The following is a 26,115-nucleotide window of genomic DNA, read 5'->3' as shown; positions in this document are numbered from 1 at the left end:
AAGAAGTAGTTTGTATCATGTAGACTCTCAAAAAATTTTCCTTATGGTCTTTCCTTCCACTGATTATTGGGCAAGCATTTAGCAGGGGATATAGCTGGTTATACAGGCAACAAAAGGAAGGAAAGAAGGAAGAAAGAAAGGAAGGAAAGAAGGAAGGGAGGAAAGAAGGAAGGAAAGAAGAAAGGAACGAAAGAAAGAAGGAAGGGAGGGAAGGAGAAAGAGAGAGAAGAAAGGAGGGGGGAAGGAAGAGTTGGATCTAGAGATTATGTATGAAATCCCTATTTTCTCCCTCCCTTTCTTCTATATCACTAATTACATCAAACAGAAGTGGTCCACATACACCAATTTAAGATAGAGATAGTGAGAGTGGATAAAAGAGCAAGATCCAACTATATGTTGTGTACAACAACCCACTTTAAATATAAATACATAGGTAGGTTAAATTTAAAAAGGGAAAAATATGTCATGCAAACAGTATTTAAAAAGAGCTGAAATGGCTATATTAACATAAGACAAAATAGAATTCAGAATAAGGAGTATTTTCAAAAATAAAGATAGATATTATATAATGACAAAAGAATCAATTCTCCAAGAAGACATAACCATAAATGCACATGCACTTAACTGCAGAACTTCAAATTACATGAAGGAAAGCTGATGGAATTAAAAGAAAATGTAGCCAAATCTCCAGTTACATTTGGAAAATTCAAGACTCCTATTTCAATATCTAGCAGAACAAGTAGAGAGAAAATTAATAATCAAAAGGTGTAGGATGCACTACAAAGTGTATTAGACTAAAATTTATAGCATTATATACTACTAGGAAAAGCTATATAATAATGCTAAGTGTACATTTCTAACTTTTATGTATTAATTTTCTTTATTGGTTATAAATTCCACTAAGGGAAGTAATTTTTCTTCTTTTGTTTAGTATCAAATATTTTGTGATCAGGTAAGTGCCTGGCACATAATACATGTTTTCTAAATATTTATTTAATAAATACATAAATGCAAAAAATCAATGCCTTCATTTTATTTTATTTATTTCAGGAATAACAGTTCTGATTATTTGGAATTTTCCACAAGTTTGAAATACCCAATGTTTGCACAAGTAGTATGAATTACTCACTTCATAATCCGTAGTCATTCTCAAGGGTATTCCTAAAATGTACACTTCATCAGTTGTGTACAAGGTGAAAGCCACATGTATGGCTTACCACAATGTTTTCTCTTCTGCCCACTGCTCATAAGCTTTCTCTTATGGTTACAATGAAGCTACAAATTGACCAACTCTAATTGTCACCTGGATTACCTACTTTTAAGTTCCCCCAGTTAAAAAATTTTTTAAAGCCACAGTCAGAGAATGTTCTTATTTAGTCAATATTATAAACTAATAAGTATGTTTCAAAAAGACACTGAGCAAATACATACATAGTGAAGGAATGCTATTGAAATAATCTTACCTTTATTAAGTGCTTAAATATGCTAGAAACAGTGTTAAACATTTTGTAATCATTAACGTATAACATAGGTATTATTATTTCTGTTTCACAGACCTTCAGGTAGGTTAAATTGTATGCAACTTTAACTTACAGAGGTAGTAGGTGAAAGAATTGAGATTCTAAGTCCTGGTCTTGCTGATCCCAGAATCCATGAAATTTATATCAAAGAATTATAGGAGGAGGGGAATAAGTAGAAAAGTAAGGCTCAGAATTCTCAGATGGTTTTAGTCATGAATAACTGTAGAACACATTCTCGGATCTGTTTGGTCCTTACTCCATAGATGATAGGGTTCAGCATAGGTGGTACCAACAAGTACATGTTGGCCAGCAGGATGTGGGTGTGGCGTGGTATATGCTTACTAAAACGATGAGTAAGGAAGGAAAAAAGAGCAGGGATGTAGAAGGTGAGGATGACACAAACATGGGACCCACAAGTGCTGAGAGTCTTCAACCTGGCCTCTTTAGAAGGAAGATTGAATACAGTACGAAGTATCTGTACATAGGACAGAGAGATGCATGCCACATCAGTCCCAACTATTAAGATAATGACTGCCAAACTATAAAGACTATTGATGGAAATGTCAGCACAAGCCAATTTCACGACAGCCATATGCTCACAGTATGTATGGGGGACAACATTGGTCCGGCAATATGGCCACCGCCTTACCAGGAAGGGATGTGGTGTCATTAGCACTAACCCACGTAGAAGTGCCACTATGCCAACCTGAGCCACCACAGAATTTGTAAGAATGGATGAGTGTCTCAGAGGATTACAGATTGCCACATACCGGTCAAGTGCCATGGCCACAAAAAGTCCTGACTCCACTCCAGAGAAAGCATGGATGAAAAACATCTGAGTGAGGCAGGCATGGAAGTTGATTTCATGATAATTGAACCAGAATATACCCAACATCTTGGGAAGAGTAGAAGTTGACAAGATGAGGTCTGTGATGGCCAACATGGAAAGAAAATAGAACATGGGTTCGTGAAGAACGGTCTCAGTTTTGATGATGAAAAGGATGACCATGTTTCCCATGAGGGCAACAGCGTACATTGAGAAGAAAGGGATAGATATCCAAACATGCATTTCTTCCAGACCAGGTATGCCCATAAGGAAAAATGTACTGGGATTGGTGAATACAGTGGAGTTAAAGTCAAGCATGGTGATTATGTCAACGTGAAGACATACACTGGCTCTCTTTCCCTCCTGTGTCCCTGGAGTAATCAAATGCACAAATACTCTGGTAAGTATTCAGTATAGAATTATTCAATATAAAAATACAAACAAGCAAATTTATTCCAATTTTAAGTGCCCGTTGGTGAACTTCTCTGAAATTAAAAGTTTTTATTCCTCATTGCCAGCTATTAATCTCATTCAGAACTACTTGTAATAGAGACTATCTTCTCTAACTGCTTACTACTCTTCCTTAGGAGCAGAACCTCCAGAGTATTCAGCTTGAGATCAGGTGTTCTCTTTCTGTCTGTGATAGAAAATCCTGATAAATAACACAGGTTCCTCACATCCTAGCAAAGCAATGGGGAAAAAAACCTATGTTATGACTATATATGAACATATGAAAGATTTAATGGTTAATCCTTTGGGGACATATACATGAATATATTCTGGATTAGTGCCTCAGAGTATTGCAGAATATATTTATATTGCCAAAAATAACCATTCAATCTTTTTATAAAAATTATATTGAGATGCTAACTGGGATGCATGATCCTTAGGACCAGACCTAAGAATTTAGAATACACTTTAGGAAAAAAAGACTAATGAGCTCTAAATTAATCAATCATCAAGATTTGAAAATAGTAACAGTTGCTACTTTTTGTAATATAATGTGTATCACAAAAATACAAAGAATCATTACTAAGTGCCCCATTGCTGATTTGTATAAAATATAAGCTCACCATTATCATTCTTAATTTATAAAAGAAGAAACTTATACTTCACAGAAGCTAAATATTCCTTTAAAGTCACATGATCAGTATGTGCTAGAAAAAGATAATACAGTGGCTTCACTCCAAAACTTCATTTTTGTTTTTCTATAATATGCAATCAAAATAAAGGAAATGTTAATGTTTTTCACAGCTCTTAATGTGATTCTTATAGGATACTCAGAAGCAATAATGACAGATATTCTTTTTTTTTTGCTGTGAACCTGAAACTGCTCTAAAAAATAAAATTTAGTTAAAAATGGAAGCATCTTATACATATTGTTTTACAATTTTTTAAACAATGTATCACACAACTGTCTTATTTTTGTTTTATAAATGTGGTTTTATGGATTAACATGATTTATAGCAAATCCATAAAATAATCCTAAGTTTTTTCTATTCCAACATCTCAATTGATGTCAAGATGTTCACTGTGAAACTAGTGGTCACTATGCCATTTCTTAACGAATTATTCTTAAGCCCAGAGAATATACCTGCATACACTTCTTTCTCCAAAGTTGATACCAGTTGACTGGTGAACTGAAAATTCTAAAGGATGGTCAACAAAAACCTCAAGAGCATCATGATCTAACCACACAAGTGGCTTGTTCCCTGTGGCAGGACTACACTGATTTTACCTGCCAACATGAGGCAGTCCAGAGAGGTCTCTAACTTATCTTCAGAAGAACTATATTGTCTTACTCTGCTATATGCTCTCAGTCTATTTTCGGCACAGCTGAGTCTCAAAAATCCACAGTAATTTGGCATAGTTCTTCCTCAGTTCTAGGAAGTTCTTTCTCACTCCAGTGTGCTACAGTCCCCTCATTGTTGCCTCTCACTTCTTCAACTTGAGTAAACATAGATGAGTCATCAATACCTTCAGATTAATTGTGTTATGTTGAATCAAAGCCAGGAACTCAGAGATTTGATTCATTCCCTGCATAGAAGGCTCACTACAGGTTTTATAGTTCATTTGGAGGCAGTCCCAGGGGCTCAAACTCTGCCACAGATGTTTTTCACCTTTTGGTAAGTGTGATGCCTGAGGGAGTACACATTTTCTCTATCACATGACATTTGTTGGTAGAGATGTTTTCTTTGAATGAGACTAAAGGAGCTTTTTAGAGAAACAGTTTATTTGTTCAAGTGCTTCTGACCACACTACTTTAGCTAAAATTAGTTCATTTAAAACTAGTTCAGTTAAAACGAAGGATGTAGTCATATAGCGGACTTAGCTGACAAGACAACACAGAAATAAAGTAGAAAACTGGATCCCTGTGATATGTTTCAGACTTAACATCTCTCTCTCTCTTTCTCTCTCTCTCTCTCTCTCTCTCTCTCAAAGATTCATATGTATGTATGTATGTATATATGTATACATACAGCTATATGTAGTCCTTATACACACATATAAGCACATTCATATTTATATGTACATATACGTATTCATACACAAACACACACTCATAAAATTATTGCACTTATAAGACACATGGTGATATTATATATTACAAACAAAATACAGACATACACTTAAATGTATTTGTGTATGTGTGTGATTATAACAATTTGATGTTCAGTTTGATATTTATCAAATGCCTGCTAGGTACCTGAGTTAAATGCTTTGGAAAACAGCACTGGGAAAAAAGTACCATCCCTCCTCTCAAGAATCTTATCCACTAATGAGGGGATTCATATTACTAACACTTTAAATAATATGTACAGAGAAATTAAATAGAATAACATTTTAATGAATGATTGGAGTGACAGCCTTAAGATGATTAGTCAAAGACAGCCCTTTTGAAGAGGTAAATTTTGATAGATACCTAAATAATGAGAAGGGTGTGAAGAAATGATTTGAAGATAAAGATTCTAATACCAATTCTGACATGTGGAGGGGAGGTTTTCCCACACCAACAAGCAATTTCAGGACACTGACAGGCTGCAGTTTCTGTCTCTCTTGTTTTCAAACAGAGCAGTTGTTGGCATTTGGCATTTTGTGTCGTGCAGGGTGCAAGAAAATATGTCTATATTCAGCCCATTTCTGCATTGCTGCAACTCCCCCATATCCAATTATTTAATGGACCCAGATGGCCATGGAGTGCACCAAAAGGTTGACCTTGTGGTTCCAATCACTTTCTGAACCTCATAGAGGTTCTGCTGATAATCATCGATATCTTCTACTTTAAAGCATCCCTTAAATTCCCAGAGTAAATCCATAGGGCAGTGGCCTACACAGGCATCCCTTTAATAGTCCAGTTTTCCATTGCCCATCTACCTGATCATCCAGCTAGGTCATTGGCTATGGCACATGAGTCGGTAAAAACTCAAACAGAGGGACTTTTACCATTGCTCAAATATTCCGTCACTGCTAGGAAAACAGCATGCAGTCCACCCACTGAGCTGAATTATTTTTACCTTCTTTAATGACAGTCTTTACATGCACTGGTCTTAATGCAGCAGCTTTTCAAATGGGATGTTGTCCATGAATCTTGGAACTGCCATCCATAAACCAAACAGCTCTTTGTTATTCAGTTCAGAGCTGTTCACAGGGCACTGTTCATGTGGCAATCGAAATCTGCACATGGATGTTTAGAGTAGCTTTACTCATCATTGTCAAAACTTGGAAGCAACCAAGATGTCCTTCAGTAGATGAATGGATAAATAAGCTTTGGCATATCCAGATAACACACATATAATGTTATTCAGCCCTAGAAATAAGTGAGCTATCAAGCCATGGCAAGACATAAAGGAATTGTAAATGCATATTATTAAACAAAACACACCAATCTGAAAAGAAAGGCTGTATACGGCATGATTCCAACTCTATGAAATTCTGGACAGGGCAAAACTATGGAGACAGTAAAAACATCAGTGGTTTCAGGGGCTGAGGGAAGGAAAGGATGAATAGGTGTAGCACAGAACATTTTTACTGCAGTGAAACGGTCCTGTGTTATGCTGTTGTGATGGATACATACCATGGTACATTTGTCAGAACCCACAGAATGAACAATACCAAGACTTTACCCTAATGTAGCTATAGGCTTTGAGTGATAATGATGTGCCAAAATATTTTAGTGGATTGTAACAAAGTTTCCACCTTCGTGTGGAATTTTTTTTTAATTTATTAGTTTCAGGTGTACAAGACAAGGTAATACTTAGACGTTCATCATTTATATCCCTCACACTGTGAACCCCCCTCCCCCCATCCACTATCCCTCTGACCTCACACCGAGCCATCACATTATATGTATAAAATTATAGTTGGCATTCATTAATGTTTAGCTTTTGGTGTACAATGCCATGATCAGGCATCCACAGTATCCCTGAGGTGGTCTCCCAAATAGGACGCATGTCCATCGGATACCCAACAAAATCTTTACAACATTATTGAATACGTTCCCCAAATTAATTTTCAACAAACCCTGAGGCCATCTTGTGGTTACCAGCTGCTTCCTAATCCCTTCACCTTTCCCCTTATCCCCACCACCCCCCGCCCATCTAACAACTCTCGGTTTTTTCTTTGTGACCCCAAAACTGATTCTGATCAGTTCATTCACATATTCTTTTCTTTAGATTCCGCATATAAGTGAGATCATATGGTACTTGTCTTTCTCTTTCTGACTTATTTCACTTAACATAATGTTCTCTAGATCCATCCATGTTGTTGCAAATGATAAGATTTCTTTCTTCTTTATGGCTGCATAATACTCCATTGTATAAATGTACCACAGCTTCTTAATCCAGTCATCTACCGATGGGCATTTCAGTTGTTTCCATATCTTGGCTATTGTGTAAAGTGCTGCAATAAACATAAGAGTGCATACAGATTTTTGAATTGGAGTTTTGGATTTCTCCGGGTAGATGCCTAGGAGTGGAATTACTGGATCATAGGGTAGTTCCATTTTCAGATTCCTGAGATACTTCCATACTGTTTTCCATAGTGGCTGCACTAATTTGCAATCCCACCAACAGTGCACTAGCGTTCCCTTTTCTCCACATCCACGCCAGCATTTGTTGTTTGTTGATTTATTGATGATAGCCATTTTGACTGGAGTGAGGTGGTATCTCATTGTGGTTTTTATTTGCATTTCTCTGATGGTTAGTGAGGTTGAGCATTTCTTCATATGTCTTCTTGCCTTCTGTATGTCCTTTTTAGAAAAATGTCTCCTCAAGTCCTCTGCCCATTTTTTAATTGGGTTGTTTGTTTTTTTGGAGTTGAGTTGAGTAAGTTTGAGATATACTGCTTTACAAATATTTTAGAGACTTTCTCCAAAGTTTATTATCATACTAGAATTCCCTGTGATACCTATAGATAAATACCTATAGATAAATATTTCCATCATTCTTATCCTAGCACATAGTCGCTGAGAGATGTCACCTTAGTTATGAGAGTTAGGTATAATATAAAATCAGTAATTATTAAGCTTTTTTATAAGGGCTATTCCATAAAGCCACAGTATTTTCAATTGAAGACATAGTTTATAATAATAGATAAAATGTTATCATTTGCACCTCAGAGCAAGTTTTAATTGAATCTTGAATTTCATGGCCCATAATGGGAGAAAATAAAATCAAAATAAGAATTTGTTGGTACATTACAACTAGAAATAGGCTTTGTTGTGTGCCTAGAAGATTCATGGTGTAATTATTTGTAAAATCTATCAGACTTGAACTAAAAAGTCTCCTACACATCATACATACACATAATTGCATACAGACACATACAGATAATTGCACAGGTGAGATCTGAATTTCTTAACAGCACCACTCTTGAATCTAATGAGAAATCTTTGAGATTCAGGCACAAGGATCAGAACTATTTCTAGAACCATTTTCTTCAATCCTATAAGCTATCTATTGTAGCCATAAAACAAATTTACAGACTTAGCGAAGTCAAGTGTCTAGTAGCACAGAGAACATGGCATTTCAACTACTTCAGCTAATTCCATGGGTTTACTTTCTGGTTCAGTATTGAATTATTCACTCACACTTGGAATTTAATCAGTTGAGTTATCTACTGTATCATAAGCTTCCTACATGAGCAGAACTTGTTAAAGGATGTGGATTGTCTCTCCATTATTTAAAAAGAAAATATGTTTTATTTTAAACCTAGTATGAAGCAAGACAGCAGAGATGTGTTATTTCGCATTCTGTTATTGCACTTTACAGTCTCTATTTCCAAGAATAATAAAAACAATGAGATTAGCCAACATTTATGATGTGTTCATTGTGAGTCAGTTGCTATGATTAGCACTATAACTGTATCAGTGGTTCCTAACATAGGTGATGCTGATTTTTAAGTGGCATTTCAGCAATTTTTTTGGTGTGTTTTTGTGAATGTCATTACAATGTTAGGAGGCACTAGTGGAGTTACTAAGTAAATAAAGAATCCTCCTGTAATACATAGACTAATTCCTTCCAACCTCCCACCTTCCACAGAATGTTCTGTGTCTAAGAGGAATTCCAGATATGCAACTGGACACTACGTAGTTAAAAAAAAATATAAATGTTCTGAATGTTTAATTTTACCTTGCTTTATATTTACTGTTCTGAATGTAGATTTTTTACTTTGCCTTACTTGTTATCATAAATTATCTTTGCATGGTTTTAACATGTAAACATGCACTGGATATTCTAGAAGGGTAGCTATCATGTATGTCAAAGGATTATTGTACATTGTTGTGTTAAGATTATTATCAAAAGTTATTCAACATTTTTGAAACTACATCACCAAACAAAACAATAACATTTCTCCTGGCATTTGAATAATCAATAAAACACACCAGGATTAACTGGCATTTATAAATTTCACACTCACATTTATTTTATGCATAGACACAAGGACCTGACTACTTTATTATGTCATCTAGTGTTGTTATGCACAGGTATATATGTTTTATTTTTATTTTATATCACTACTTTGGTATTGTGGGGTTTTTGTGTTTGTTTTTTAAACTTACTATATTTGATTCAGAAGGGTAAATAGATCTTAGAAAACTTTGTTGCATAAACTGGAAATTAGATTTGATTATGTTCAGAATTATTATTCTATATTACCTTATTTAAGATTCAAAATCACAAAGATTATTATCACTATATCATAGATGAATCTTAATCTAGATCTCACATTTTAGATAACATAAAGTTTTCAAAGAATTTGTAGGAGAAAATCTTCATAACCCAAAGTTAGGCAATACAGTTCTTAGATATGACACAAAAAACAGGATCCATAAAAGAAAATTAGGTAAATTAGATTTCAATTAAAATTGAAATTCTTCAATAGAAAGTTTCTTATAACTTAATAAGTCCCACCAATTGTTCTAACTACTAGGTTTGGAAAGACAAATAAAATAATTAAAAGTTTTGCTCTAATTTTTTTCTACTTCCTCTGTATTTTCCATAGTTGCTACTGCTCAGTGAGGTCAATGCACTTACAAAGTTTTACTATCCTATATGAACCCAAAATTTAGCTAAAACGTTTTTCACATCAAGGTAATGCTGATTCAGTTTCAACATTCCCTGTTTGATAAAACTTTTTCTTTGTTGATGATCAGGGGAATCACAAACCTAGCAAAGTCAAACATATTTGACTGTTAATAATTTAAAGAATCCCTCCTTGATTCTTTTGGTTTTAACACCATAAATAATAGGATTCATCATGGGTGGAATAAGAAGATATATATTGGCTATAAAAATGTGGATATGTGGAGCAATGTGGTGACCAAACCGATGAGTGAGAAAAGAGAAAAAGGCTGGTGTATAAAACACCAAGATGACCCATACGTGGGAGACACAGGTACTTAAGGTCTTGAGGCGGGCAGCTTTGGATGGGAGATTGAAGACAGTGAAAAGAATAAGTGTATAGGAACAGATGATCAATATGAAATCTAACCCCCCTGTCAGGAATGCCACAATTAGGCTATAGGCTCTACGAATTTTGGTCTCAGTGCAAACTAGCTTTATCAGAGCCATAAATTCACAATAAGTATGGGAGATGACATTCGTTTTGCAGTAGGAAAGCCACCTCAGTAGGAAGGGGTGTGGACTGAGAAGCACAGCTCCTCTGAAGACAATGAACATACCCAAGCCTACAATCACTGTAGGTGTTAAGACAGTGGTATGTCTTAGTGGGTGGCAGATGGCTATATAGCGGTCAAAAGCCATGGCTAAGATAAATCCAGATTCCATAGTAGACAGAGAATGGATAAGATACATTTGAGTGAGGCAAGCTTCAAAGTAGATCTCTCTGTCATTGAACCAGAAGAGACTGAGCATCTTGGGAAGTGTAGAAGTGGTAAGCATCAAATCAGTCACTGACAGCATGCACAGAAAGAGGTACATTGGCTCATGCAGTTTGTGGTCTGTCTTGACAATTAATAAAAGGGCAACATTTCCCATCAGAGATAATAGATAGACCAAACAGAAAGGGATGGAGATCCATATGTGGGCAGCTTCTAATCCTGGAATGCCAAGCAGTAGGAAGGTGATAGGTTGAAGACTGGTCCTGTTGTAATCTAACATTATTCAAAGAGTGGATATTCCATGACCCTGTCCAAATTAAAAATCACAAAGATTTTAAGTATATGAAGACCAACTTTTGTTTTATTATTATGGCTGCAAGAGATGTTAACATTTAATAACACGCAACTGACTATTAAATGGTTTCTTCAATAATACACTATCAATGCATTAAATAGATGTGACTGTACATTTTGGGTAAGAAAAATAATAGAAAGTTATTTTTTTCTCTCTCTTTCTCTCTCTCTCCTCTCCACTCCCTGCCATGCTTTTTTGCTTTCTTCAGAAAGTATTGTCCAGTTGGTTGGTTAAATATATTTTGGCAATATTATGTAGTATTATAGAGGCAGTAGTTAAATGTGAAGATATAATTTTCTACCATTCAAAATAACCAAAAAAAGTAAAAGTTAAATCATCATGAATTAAACCCATTTGTATATTTAACCCCTCTTACCCTCTCCCAATGATAGGGCTTATAGGTATAAGGAAAATGAAACTTGGGAAATACTAAAGAACAATTGGGTCAATAAAGAACTGAACAAAACTAGTCTTACATTGAAGAGTGAGACATTGAGTTAATAAAGAAATACCCTTCTCTTCATAAAAGCAGCCAAACTGGATGGTAAGAAATCATTATTTTGAAAGACAATCTAATAGAGAAATGACTAAGTCTGGAAAATGTGGGTATAGATGTTACTAGACATTTATACTCTTTTTTTAAATGATCGATTAAACTCTTCTGGAAGGTGCATATATATTCTTCAGTCACGTAATACATTTGATGCTGGGTTTTGTTTCCTAAGTAAACTTTTAAATGCAACTCTTGGCTCAAGATATCAGGTTACTAGAAAGTGTGTCTTGGAATGTGTGAACAATTGTTTTTGAAAGATATCCTAATGATATCAAATTTTAAATTGATAAATCATTAATTTGATTCAAATATCAGTGTATGATAAGCTTATGTAATACGAGGCATCCTTTTAGTCTGAATAAAACAAAGTTTAACAAAAACAAATAAGGTTTTTACCAATGTAGTTCGTGACTGAATTCTAGGGCTAGGTTAACAAAAATTATGAAAAACATGTACATCTCTACCTTATTTTTTGTCAAGTCAAGAAGTTGAGCATCTTTCAGGCAACCATAAGGGTTAAGTCTTCACTGCTGTGTCTGGACTTAGGACCTCCAGCTTGAGCTCTACCATTCCTTTCCACGGAAGCACTGAATTCTCCCTTCCCACCTCAACCACAACTCTCCTGCCTATAATCTGGTTCTCTCACATTTATGGTTAGATGGTCTCACTGCTCAGCCTGAGGCTCAGCATAATATTGGCTATCATTACAACAGGTGCCATTACATTTCTTATCCTGAGGGATCAGAAGCTTACAAGGAATATGTTATACATAGACTCTCCTGAGAATGCTCCCGATTGTAGGCAGTTTCACTAATTTCTCCCAATCTCTCCAGGCAGTTTGGTCTCTTGGGAGGGCTCAGTCTTATGGTGTCCGTACTACCTGAGTTCTGAGCTTAGAAATCAATAGGAGATGGCCTGTGGGCTCCAGGTATCATGAAATACTTGATTTATTATACCTTTTTGGCTTAAGCACTAAATGCTTTCTTATAACATATGTAATTAGAGCTAGAAGGAGTGTAGAATATCATGGAGCAACAAGTTTATGAATAATCAGGGTGACTGTATGAATATCTTCACATGCCTCTAGATATTCTTAAGTAACTCACCTGAACCAGATTTAGTTTTAAAAACAATTAAAGTTTCATGTTCCTATCCCTGCATTCCTCTGAACTTTATTTGTTTGATCAAATACAAAATAGGCAATATCCCCAAGTATGGGAGCCTTATTATTTGTGTTTTGGTTGGGATATTACGCAAAGATTGAATATGCTTTTATAGATATGTTTCTCCTATCTTTTTCTTCTACTGTGTATTTCAGGAAAAGTGAACATTACAGGCTCTTTCCCAGGGTCAGAGATTGTCTGTATTTGTGCTGGGTTTGTTCAGTGGGGACACTGGGACCATCCTCTCTATTTCACAATTTCCTCAACTGAATCTACTTTTTGGCTTCAGATTCTACCAGAGGGGATTTCCATGGTTTCAGATACCAGTGGGAGACTCATATTTCTGAGATATGATTAAACTACTGGTGCCTCTATGTTTTGCTGGCTATACTTGGTGTGGATTCATGTAGTTTCTAATTTCAGGGAGTCCTCACTGTCAAATGTTTGACTTCTCAGAAATCCTATAATTTGTGTAAATAACCACCTGTATTAAAGATGCCCTGTACTAAATACTCAAGTGCTTTCTGTCTCCTGATTAGACTTGTGACTGGTACAGATGCCATTCATAATAATATAGAGCTCGTGACTTCAGTAACTGGATGAGTTAAAGAAATGATAGAGTATTGTCCTCCAAGGTAACTCTTTTAAAATATTAGAAAGGGAATAATCAAAAGATACCACCAACCTCAACATAAAAAAGGCCATATATAAAGGAACCTACAGCTACTTCATACTAAGTGGTGAAATACTGAAGGCTTTTCCTCTATGGTCAGGAGCAAGATACGAATGCCCACTTTTACTATTTGTGTTCAATGTAATAATCAACAACAACAACAATGACTGGTAAAAAATGGGCAAAGGAGACATTTGTCTACATCAGTAGACATTTGTTCAAAAATATGTTCAAATGGCCAATAAGCACATGAAAAGACACTCAACATAACTAATCATTAGGGAAATGCAAATCAAAACCACAGTGAGATACACTTCATTCTCATAGGGATGGCTGTTATTAAAAGAAAGAAAGGAAGGAAGGAAAGAAGGAAGGAGGGAGGGAGGGAGAGAGGGAGGGAGGAAGGGAAGGAGGGAAGAAGGGAGGGAAGGACGGAGGCAAAGAAGGAAAAAAGGAAGGAAGGAAAAAGGAAAGGAAGGAAGAAAAAAGAAAACAAAAGATAACAAAAGAAAAGAATTATTTTGGTGTGAATGTGGAGAAACTGGAAGGAACCCGTGTGCATTGCTAGTAGAATGGAAAGTGATACAGCTGCTGTAGGAAAAGGCATGGAAGTTCTTTAAAAATTGAATAGAATTACTATATGATCCATCAATTCTACTTCTGGGTGTAAACCCCAAAGAAGTGAAAACAAGGCCTTATATAGGTTGTTTTGTATATCTATGTTTATAGCAGCATTATTCACAATAGCCAAAAGGTGGAAACATTCCAACTGTCCATCTACAGGTGGATGAATGGATAAACAAAAATGAATTCATATAACTTTAAAAAGGAAGGAATTTCTAACACATGCTACAACATGGGTGAACTTTGAAGATATTATGCTAAGTGAGATGGACAGTCACAAAATAACAAATATTGTATGGTTTCACTTATGTGTGGCACCTAGTATAGCTAAATTCTTAGAGACAGTAGTAGAATGGTAGTGGTCAGAAGATGTGAAGAAGGGGGAATGGGAAATTAGTATTTCATGGATATGGTATTTCTGTTGGGGTAGAAACAAAGCTGTGGAGATGGATGGTGGTGCTGGTTGCACAGTAAATAATATGAATGCACTAATTCCACTTAACTGTACACTTAAAAATAGTTAAAATGATAAATATTATGTTATGTATATTTCACTACAATAGAATAAGCACCAGTGAAATTCCCCTTAATCATATTCTGTCATAATGCTAAAAATATGAGTGGTGGTATTAGATAGATAATAGATAGATAGATAGATAATAGATAGATGTACATAGATAGATAGATAGATAGATAGATAGATAGATAGATAGATAGATAGATAGATGATAGATAGATCTTTATGGACTTTATTATTAACATAGAAATACATATTGATAAAAACATCAGAGGAGGCTTCTTTCAGTTATAAGCTCCTGCTCCATAAACAGGAGTAGAAAGGGTGTAACAGTGATATATGGCAGTAAAAAGTATTTGAAGAATGAATAGCATATATGAGTATATGTAAGTGCATTAAACATAATATAGCCTTGTTGTCTTTACAATTTAGTCTACAGCACCCTCATTGGATCCCATTCCCTTAGTTCATATGATAAAACAAGAGAAAGGAGGCCCTGAACAATCAGAGAAAGCTGCAGGAAACTTGGCTACACAGAAGATGAGTGAGTTAGTTTATATTTTCCAGATACATCTGGTATCAAAGGATTCTAAACAACTTAACTATGATCTCTTCATTCCTATTTTTGCTGAGGAAAAGAGAGGAGCAGGAGAATTAGTTAATAATCATGCAAAAGTAAATTTCAGTGGTATGAAAATTAGTCTAAGTGACTCTCATTCAATTTAAAAGGTATTTATTGAACACATATTATAAAATAACAAGTTAAATAGTAAATAATTTTATTAACAAATGAAATTACAAGTGATTACTATATCTTATCACTATTCCATTTTCTCCATTTTATTATTCTCCAGAAGGGTTTAATAAAGTTAGCAATGTCATAGTATTAAGCAATGTACTCTACAGAAAAAGAATAAAAAACATAACTTTTTTTTGAGGTTTTGCTAGATTTAGTAAATATATAGTGAAGAGGGACTGGAATCAAATATATTCATTATATAAATATCAAAAAGTACAAATATTACACAGTTACAAAGACATTAAATTAGAGATAATAGGTGTTTCCTAAATTATTTTAAACTAAAGGTGAAGAACATAGTAACTTATAATCACTGGGGAAGAATTAAAAAAACACACATTTATTTTGTTTCCTTTGTGACATTGTACTGATCTTCTTTACATGTTTCATTTAATCATCACACAACAATATGAGGTAGGTTGTATTATCACTCATTTTTAAATAATAGGAAACTGAGGGGAAGAGGAATTAAATAGCAATAAAGCTAGTCAGGCAAAGAATACTGGACTTGAACCCAGGCAGTCTAACTCCAAAGCCTGGGTCCTTAACAATTAAGTGAGCGACTACCTGTAAAAAATGTCATGAAGTCTAAATGCTACCAAATAAGAACATATGTTCAGTTCGGGCATCTATTAGGAAGTCAGGGAAAAGATGATCAAATATTTCTAGTTCTTCAAAGTAGAAAGTTTCATACTCTCCCCACATTTGAATTAACTGAGAGTGGTGAATCCAGAGATGTTAGTCTGTGTGTTTAAATATGGGTGTGAGCTTCTAAAGATAATAAGTAAAGGAAGATGAAAAAATTCAGAGCATAAGTTTCATAGAACAATTTTTACAGATCTAAAGCATAAAAAATATCCACAGATCTTAGGTTATATTTTTTAAAAAAATAATGAGAAATGTAAAACTGGGATGGGAAAACAGTGACAATGAACTAGAGAAGGAAAAAAGTCCTTGGTATTAGGCAATAAATGAATGATTTAACATTGTTACTAATAAGAAATTTCAGATCTTATGTCTTGATACTGCATTCCAAGTTACCTAATGAATGCCCATGGTGCCCTGGTAATTTGGTAACATTGACTACTAGTTATGAAAATGAGAATTCATGACTTCAATTTTAGTCAAAAGACTCCATGTTATTGCCTTATTTTATGAAATACATACACTCTATCTCTATCGAAATTTCTCTAGAAAATGGAGCAGCTTTAATATTAATATTAGAGCCTTCACACTAATTCATATTTGTTCGTTTTTGAGAGATTTGCTTAATATTAATGTTAAATATTTATATATTATTAGTCCTACTACCCCTTTATCTGGATAAACCATATTCTTCAATTTGATTCCATTACAGGAGAGATACAACATTCATCACCTGTTCTACAAAATCACAGCCATATACATGGATCAAATTGTTTCAAACTGCCAGGTATATATGGTCCATCATTTAGTTCTCTAGAGAAATCTTTTTTTACATAGCGTTACTTACCCTTATCCATGTCCTCCTCCTTTACTGTTTACTCTCTATATGTAATTATCTAAAAAAAGACATGTACTTAGGAGGAATCAATCAGTTCTCCAATATTTAATAAATGAAAACACTGAAATAATCTGTTGAATTAGAATTTCTGGAATGTACAGACATCTAATAAATAAAAGACCTTTCAAGTGGTAAAAGCAACTAAGATTATGAGAGTGAAAGCAGTTAATTATTTTCCTTACATTATCTCTTTTACTTCCATTTATTCTTGAACCAACTCTTTTATTGATCCAACTAAAATCAAGCAAACTTGACCATTAGTGTCCTAAGAACATGTTCTCGTATTTTCTTGGTCCTTACTCCATATACAATGGGGTTGAGAAAAGGGGGCACCAAAAGGTACATATTTGCAATAAAAATATGGATATGCGCAGGAACATTTTTCCCAAAACGGTGAGTAAAAATGGAAAAACCAGCTGTGGAATAGAAGACAAGAATAACACAGACGTGGGATCCACATGTACCTAAAGCCTTAAAGCTAGCGTCTCGGGATGGCAGGCGGAATACAGAGCGCAGAATGAAGGCATAGGATACGGCAATGAGAATGGCATCACAGGAGCCAATGATTGTAGCCATACTGAGGCTATAACGCTTGGTGGCTCTTGTGTCCGTACACGCCAGCTTCACCACAGCCATGAACTCACAATAGGTGTGGGCAATGATTCGAGTCCTGCAGTAGGGAAGCTGTTTTAGTAGGATGGGATGTGGGGTAAAGAAGGCTACACCCCGAATCACCACAATGATACCCATTATAGTGATGTGAACATGGGTGAGAATGGTGGTATGGCGCAGTGGATGACAAATGGCCACATAACGGTCAAAGGCCATGGCCAAAAAGAAGCCTGATTCCATGGCAGTAAAGCTGTGGATGAAAAACATTTGGGCCAAACAAGCATCGAAGGTGATGTCATGGGCTCCAAGCCAGAAGAGACAGAGCATGCGGGGTAGTGTAGATGTGGAGAGGACCAGGTCAGTGACTGACAGCATGCACAGAAAGAAGAACATAGGCTCATGGAGGCTTCGCTCTGCCTTCACCACAGCCAGGATGGTCACATTCCCCACTACAGCCACCATGTATATGGAGCAGAAGGGAATTCCAATCCAGACATGCAGGTGCTCTAATCCTGGGATGCCCATCAGCAAGAAGGTGACAGGAAAGGGACGAGATGCATTGAGAAGCAACATGATGGTTTTTCCTTTGATTTTTACAAGTACTTCTGAAGGTAAAGTTGCTAGGCAAAGATGATCCAGATGCTAAAAGAACCAGATGCTAAAAAAAAAAAAAAAAAAAAAAAAAAAAAAAAAAAAAAAAAAAAAATGGAGATTTTGTTTAGAAGGTCCATTAATGATGTGCTGTTAAAAACAATTCAAATTCAAACCTGAAGTATTTGAAGCCACTGGAACCAGACTGTTAAAATTTGTAACAACATACCAAAGTACTGTGTTTTGAGGTATAGAAAGATTATACTAATATCACGTTTTTTCATTGTTTCAGGGAACTATTCATTAGTCACTTTGTCCCTTCATTTCCAGTAAAAGATTCCATCTGTGATCATACTTGTACTTAATTCAACAAACATTTATTGAGCCGTTACCATGCTTCTCTTTTGAGCTATCATACAGTATTTCATGTAAGTGAGTTTTCCATAACTGGAAAGTGATTAAGCAGAGGCCTTTGTGAAAATTTTAGGGAGTTATTTAAACAACCCATGCTTGGGAATATAAATAAATTGACTCTGGTCCTCTCTGCCTGGACATAATATTGAAGTCTTTGCCATAGCTTTTGAAATAAGATTACATATATAAGTATAGTTAAGGATAATGTATTTCTGAACAATAAACCCACTCACTACCTTTTCATCCTAAGTTTTTTCAGACTTAGATAATTTCACTGTGCACATGGATCCTAATTGTGCTCCTTCATTTGTCAATTCAGAAATCCACATTCAGTTTATTGCACAGCAGTTTATTTATGGGATTGGTAAATTGGCCTAATGATGTCTAAGAAATCAGCTACTGACTAAAACAGATTTCTTTATACGTCTTCCCATAATACCAATGAACAGTCAAATCTCCATGGCAGAAATTACCTGGGATAAAGCAGTTGAGCATGAGGCAGGGAGAGGTTAAGAAAGAAATTGACTTAAGTCATCACAAATGCTTCAGTTGTAGAGAAAACCTCAGTTATTAACTTTCTGTTTTCCCCATTTCCATCAAGGCAGTACTGGGTACTTGGGTAGTACTGCCATCAGCATTTAAAAAGAGTCTACTTTTCCTGTCTCAAAGTAATCATTATAAATATAATAAGTAATATGTAATAGGAACTAACAGAGTCACCTCTATGTATGCTTTCCAGAATCATTCCACACACTTACCTTCTTCAGATATCATTAACTGAGCAAGTATTTTCTAAGTTTTTACGTTTACATTTCTGGGATTTATTATAGTGAAAAACACTTGAACAGCACAAAGATGGTTTTTTTTCACAGATGGCTTATTTAGCTTTAAACAAGTAATTATACTTGTTTAAATTGTTAAAATTGTTAAAATTGTTTAAATTCAAATAGTAACTAATCAGGCAAAAAATTACCCCAGAGGAGAGAAAAGGATGAATTATGTAGAAATGACAGTAAAAAATCAAAATAAATGCAGTGAATCAAAGAAAGCCTTCTTGCATAAATGACACTTAGGTTGAAATGTGAAGAATATATGACTTCAGTCCATGTGATTTGAATATAGATATATAGGTATAGATGACTATCTATCTATCTATCTATCTATCTAACTATCATCTATCTATCTATCTATCTATCTATCTATCTATCTATCTATCTATCTATCTATCATCTATCCACAAACACACATAAACAAAGGAAAAAGAAAGGAACATAAAGTTCCATCAGGAAGAACTATCATGATGTAGTGACTTAAAATCTAATGTAATTGGGACTCAAAGACTACAAAGAGATTCAAACGAGATGAGATTCTATGGGTAAACAAGGGTCTCCACACATTCATGTATAATCAAATAACTAACAGAAAATTTTATAATCCGATCTCTAGACCAGTGGCTGTCACTCATTAGGTTCTCAATAAGTACATGTTGGAGGTATAAAAACCATACGAAGCATTAAAAGAACAGAATTGTAAGGTGAACACACTCACAGATACAAACACTAGTTTCCAAAACACATTTTTTTTTTTTGCACAAAGAGACACATTACAATCTCTGTGATAGCATCTCCTTGAAAATGCCAACCTGTAGTTAAGTCCAGACATCATGAGGTACCGATATTTTTGGTCCTTCAATAGATTCATACAATATGAAATATGACCAAAAATGAAAGATAACCTTGACTTCTATGATACCCTTAAATAAGATCTTTGCTACCTAGAATTAATTTTTTATTCATTTCATCCATAAAGAATGAAAAATGTTCATTTTCTCTGTATCAAAGGATTAGCTCTCCTCTAATCTAGATAATTTGGAAAATAAAAAGATGGTATTTGGGTGAGTCCAAGATCCTTTAAAGTTTTCCTTAGATTACTCAGATTATTTCTTTCTCCACATCCCTCTCCAGTTTCATTACAACCTTAATTAGCTCATACAGAAACTGATTCAGAGCAAAGAAACAACCTAAAAATGTAACTTCTATATGTAGTATCTTCAACATGGTAATCTCAGAGGATAAGCAAGGATAACATCTGACACATACAGGTCCTTATGGAATCAGTGGGAGAAGTGGGAATGTTTGTACTGTTGGTGATTGATAATCTTCTTAATTTCAGGGACAGTAATTTACTGTGCATTCCCTTAGGTTTATAACTGCAGATTTAGTCATCCCTCAGCAATTATCAGCCAGTTAAGAGGATGAATCCTGAGGGAACTGAAAAGACACATTCTTTTTTCCTTTAATACATCAACTTCATTCCAATGTCAACTTGGGAAATAAACCTTCCAGGTCAGAAGAGAGTGGGATGATGTATTTAAAATGTTGGGGCAAAAAGTCAAGAAATCTATATCTGGCAAAGCTACCCTTCGAAAATGAGGGGAAAAGTTAAGATATTCTCAGATAAACATAAACTAAGGGAATTCATTACCACTAGACCTGCTCTAGAAGAAATTCTAAAGGAAGTCCTTTATGTTGAAATTAAAGGAAACTAGAGATTAACTCAAATTTATACAAAACTATAAAGTTCTTCAGTAAAGATACAAATATGAAAATAAGTATCATCACAATTTTGATTCATAACTCTACTTTTTATTCTTCAATAGGATTTAAAAGACAAGCACAAACATAATTATAAATCTATGTTAACAGGCAACAATATATGAAGATGTAATTTGTGACATTATTAACATAAAGTGTGAGGGTGCAGCACTAAAGGAGTAGAGCTTTGGTATGTGATTGAAGTTAAGTTGTTACCAGTTTTAAGTATATTACTATAACACTAGGGTTTTATATGTAATCCTTGTGCCAACCACAAAGAAAATGACAAAGACTGAGAAGGTGTCATTACAAAAATCAACTAAACACAATGCAAGGCAGTAAAGGAGAAAGTGAAGGGCAAAAAAAGTTTTAAGACATACAGAAAACAAATAACAAAAATGGCAATAGTAAGCCTTTCCCTATGACTAATCACTTTAAACTTAAATGTCTTAAACTTTTCAGTCAAAAGATTTACAGTGACAGAATGGATTAAAACAACAGGATTCTGACTTCAGTTTTCTAGTTCGGCAAAGTGAAAAGCTGGAAGTTGACACTTTGCCCTAACTACAAGTAAAAAGCTGAACCAACTGAAAAATACGCAACTATTCTTACATCCATAAGTGAAGTGAGGTCACAGGGCAAACTTCTTCCCCTCAAATTGAAGAAACCAATGGGTGAAGAAAGAAAATCACAATTTACCAAAACAACAATCTCTGTGGGAATGAATGCCAAGGCAGGAAAAGTGTGAACTATAAATAACTAATTGCTGGAGACTTAGTGTAGGCAAACTTGAGAAACAAGCACCAGGGTGACCCAGTCATTGATGGGCCCCTACATTTTTGTGAGTTTTACCTTTAGGAGCCTACCAGGTCCTCACAGTATATCACAAAAAAAGTCCCTTCATGCTTCTGTCAGGCAGAGGGGAAAAAAAAAATAACATGATAATATCAACAAATGCATAATAAACATTTCACAAAACCCAATACTCATTCAAAATAAAAACTCTCAGAAAACTAGGAATAGAAGTGAACTAACTCAATTTAATAAAGAATATCTACAAAAAACAAAAATACCTGTAGATAATATCATACTTGACAGTGAGAAAATAAAAGTTTCCCCACTAGAATCAGGAACAAGGCAAGGATATCCCCTCTCTCCACTGATTTTCAACATCCTAGCTAACACAATGGACAAGAAAAAGAAATTAAAAAATAGATATTGGGAAAGAAGAAATAAAATTGTATGTGATTACAGATGATATGATCATCTATGTAGAAAATCCAAAAGAATTGACAAAATTTTCTGGAATTTAGCAAGTATAGCAAGGTTGCATAACACAAGGTTAATATACTAAAGTCAATCTCATTCCTATGTACCAGAAAGAAAAATGTATAATTTGAAATTAAAAATAAATTACCATTTACAATAATATTCAAAAAATGAAATACTTAGGTATAAATATATACATATATATTGAGAGAGAGAGAGAGCAAGCCAAAAAAATATATAGACATTTTAAGAAAGGAAAAAACTGTATTAAAATTGTAATACTCAATATATACCAATAACAAAGATGAATACAAGTAATGTGTGTACATTTTTTTGGCTCGCTCCCTGGTGTGTGTGTGTGTGTGTGTGTGTGTGTGTGTGTGTGTGTGTGTATATGTATACATATATATATATATATATATATATATATATATATATATATATATATATATATATTTGCAGTTTTAATATAAACCACTATATAATTGTGGTTTAAAAGGTTAAAAATAATTGCAAAAACCACAATTACTTTTTACAACAACATTTTATATATATTGCTAGATTTGCATGTGGGTGTCCAGTTTTTCCACATTTTAATTATATATATGCGTGCATATATATATATATATATATATAATTTTGTGGATATAGAAAACTAATTTTATAGTTTATATGGAGAGGCAAAAGACCAAGAAGAGGCCACAAAATGACGAAGGTGAATAACAAAGTTGGAGGACTGATACTACCCTATTTCAAGACTCACTATAAAGCTACAGTAATGAAGAGAGTAGTATTGGCCAAAGAGTAGCAAATAGATCACTAAAACAGAATAGAGAGATCAGAAATAAACCTCCGTAAATAAAGCCAACTGATTTTTGACAAGAAGCAAAGGCAATAAAATGGAGCATAGATAGAATTTTTACAAATGGTTACAAAAGATAGTATTTTTAACAAATGGTTAAAAATGTGGGAAAACTGTATACCACATGGAAATCTAGAAAAAACATTACACTCCTCACAAAAATGAACTTGTAATTCAACACAGACCTAAATGTAAAATGTAAAACTATAAAACTCTTAGAAAATATCAAGATGACATAGGGTATGGTGATGACTTTTAGATATGACATTAAAGATATGATCCATGAAAGAAACCATTGATAAATTGAACTTCATTAAAACTTAAAAATGTTTGCTCTGGCAACCATCAGTTTTTCCTCTATATCTCTGAGACTATTTCTGTTTACTTTGCTCATTTATTCAGTTCTTTAGATTCCACATATAAGTGAGATCATATAGTATTTGTCTTTCTCTGACTGACTTATTTCACTTAGCATAATGTTCTCTAGGTCCATCGTATTGTTGCAAATGGTAAGATTTCATTCTTCTTTATAGCTGAGTAATACTCTATTGTATAAATGTACCACAGTTTCTTAATGGAGTCGTCTACCGATGGGCATTTTGGTTGTTTCCAAATCTTGGCTATTGTGAATAGGGAAGGGGGTTTTCACTTTGTGAGGGGTGAAATGTCTAACTATTACATTGTTTTGTACACCTGAAATTAATAAAAAAAGAATGTCTGCTCTGTGAAAGACACTGTCAAAAGAATGAAAACAAGTCACAGATTGGGAGAAAATATTTTCAAAATATGTAAAGGACTGTTGTCCAAAATATACAAAGAATTTTTTGGGTAGATACCCAGGAGAGGGATTGTTGGGTCATATGGAAATTCTATTCTTAATTTTTTGAGGAACCTCCACACTGCCTTCCACAACGGCTGTACCAATCTGCATTCTCACCAACAGTGTACGAGGGTTCCTTTTTCTCCACAGCCTCTCCAACACTTGTTACTATTTGTCTTGTTAATGATAGTCATTCTAATTGGGGTGAGGTGATATCTCATTGTGGTTTTTATTTGCATTTCTCTGATGATTAGCAATTCCTTTCTCTCTCTCTTTTCCTTCTGATACCCCCTATGATGCTAACATCTTTACTCTTGATTTTTGTCCCAAAGTTTAAACTGTTTTCATTTCTTGGAAATCTTAAAGGGACTTCTTTAAAAAGAAAAAAAGGAAAAAACAGACAAACAAAAAGAAAACGTAAATATTAGTAATAAAATTACAATAACTATGTATTTATCAATAATCACTTTAAATGTAAATAGAGTAAATGCTCCAATAAAAAGACATGAGGTAGTGGAATAAATAAGAAAAGAAGACCCATACATGTGCTATCTACAAGAGACCCACATCAGATCAAAATACACAAATAGACAAAAGTAAAGGATAGAAAAATATATTTCATGCAAATGTAAATGAAAAATAAGATGGGGTAACAATAGTTATATCAGACAAAATAGACTTTAAATCAAGATTATATAATAAGAGGCAAAGAAGGACATTACACAATGACACATGGATCAATCCAAGAAGAGAATATAACCCTAGTAAACATATGCACCCAATATAAGAGCACCTAAACATGTAAAGCAAATACTGACCCGCATAAAAATAGAGATTGGCAGTAATACAGTCATAGTAGAAGATTTTTAACATCTCATTGACACCAACGGACAGATCTTCCAGACAGAAAATCGACAAGGAAACAGCAGACTTAAATGACACACTAGACCTGATGGATTTGATATTTTTAGGGCATTCCACCCCAAAGTAGCAGAATATACACTCTTTCCAAGTGCATAGGGAACATTTTCCAAGACAGACCACATGTTAGGTCACAAAACAAGTGTCAATAAATTCAAGAAGATTGAGGTCATATTAGACATGTTCTCCAATGATAATTGTGTGAAACTAGAAATAAATTACAAAACAATCCCTAAAAACACACACAAACAGTGGAGGCAAAATAACATGCTACTAAACAATGAATGGGTTAACAATGAGCTCAAGGAAGAAATCAAAAGATACTTTGAGACAAATGAAAATGAAAACACACGACCCAAAATCTATAGCACACAGTGAAAGTAGTCCTAGGAAGAAAATTCATAGTAATACTGGAGGCCCACCTCAAAAAAAAAGAAAGATCTCAAACAATCTAAGTTTACATTTAAAAGAACTGAAAAAAACACACAAAACAAACAAACAAACAAACAAACAAAAAACCCAGCAAACAAAGCCCAAAGTGAGTAGAAGAAAGAAAATAATAAAGATCAGAGCAGAAATAAACAAAATATAGGCTAAAAAAATTACAAAAGATCAATGAAACCAAGAGCTGGTTTTTTGAAAAGATAAACAAACTTGATAAGCCTTTAACCAGCCTCATGAAGAAAAAAAGAGAGAAGATCTAAATAAATAAAATCAGATGAAAATGGAGAAGTAAGAACAGACACCACAGAAATACAAGAAATTATAAGAAAATCCTATTAGCAATTAAATACCAACAAATTGGACAATCTGGAGAAATGGATAAATTTCTAGATGCACACAATCTTCCAAGGCTGAATTAAGAAGAAACAGAAAATCTGAATAGACTGATTACTATTAATGAAATAATATCAGTAATGAAAAAATTCCCAACAAACATAAGTCCTGGACTGGATGGCTTTATGGGTGAGTTTTACCAAACAGTCAAGAAGGATTAATACCTATTCTTCTCAACCTATCCTAAAAAATTCAAGAGGAGGGAAGGCTCCTAAGTTCATTCTACAAGCCCACCATTACCCTGATTCCAAAATTAGACAAAGACATTACAAAAACGAGAA

The 26,115-nt window shown here is 34.4% G+C and overlaps 3 protein-coding genes across 3 annotated transcripts; all 3 read right to left on the bottom strand.

Moving 5' to 3' along the window:
• Nucleotides 1-1,716: 1,716 nt before the first annotated feature.
• Nucleotides 1,717-2,664, bottom strand: LOC308503819 (olfactory receptor 52E2-like; the record flags this gene model as incomplete). Its single annotated transcript, XM_081063484.1, has 1 exon — nucleotides 1,717-2,664. One exon carries the CDS (start codon nucleotides 2,662-2,664, stop codon nucleotides 1,717-1,719), a length of 948 nt encoding a protein of 315 aa, XP_080919610.1.
• Nucleotides 2,665-10,022: 7,358 nt separating this feature from the next.
• On the bottom strand, nucleotides 10,023-10,967 carry LOC308503831 (olfactory receptor 52D1-like; the record flags this gene model as incomplete). Its single annotated transcript, XM_081063496.1, has 1 exon — nucleotides 10,023-10,967. The coding sequence occupies one exon, from the start codon at nucleotides 10,965-10,967 to the stop codon at nucleotides 10,023-10,025; it is 945 nt and encodes a 314-aa protein (XP_080919622.1).
• A 6,187-nt stretch (nucleotides 10,968-17,154) lies between these two features.
• Nucleotides 17,155-18,099, bottom strand: LOC308503824 (olfactory receptor 52M1-like; the record flags this gene model as incomplete). The annotated part of the gene is made up of 1 exon (XM_081063489.1): nucleotides 17,155-18,099. One exon carries the CDS (start codon nucleotides 18,097-18,099, stop codon nucleotides 17,155-17,157), a length of 945 nt encoding a protein of 314 aa, XP_080919615.1.
• Nucleotides 18,100-26,115: the final 8,016 nt, after the last annotated feature.

This window comes from Rhinolophus hipposideros, assembly GCF_964194185.1.
Source record: "Rhinolophus hipposideros genome assembly, chromosome: 10".
In the NCBI taxonomy this organism is placed as follows: Eukaryota; Metazoa; Chordata; class Mammalia; order Chiroptera; family Rhinolophidae; genus Rhinolophus; species Rhinolophus hipposideros.
Note: the sequence above shows the minus strand (reverse complement) of the source record. Positions and strands in the feature narration are given on the sequence as shown.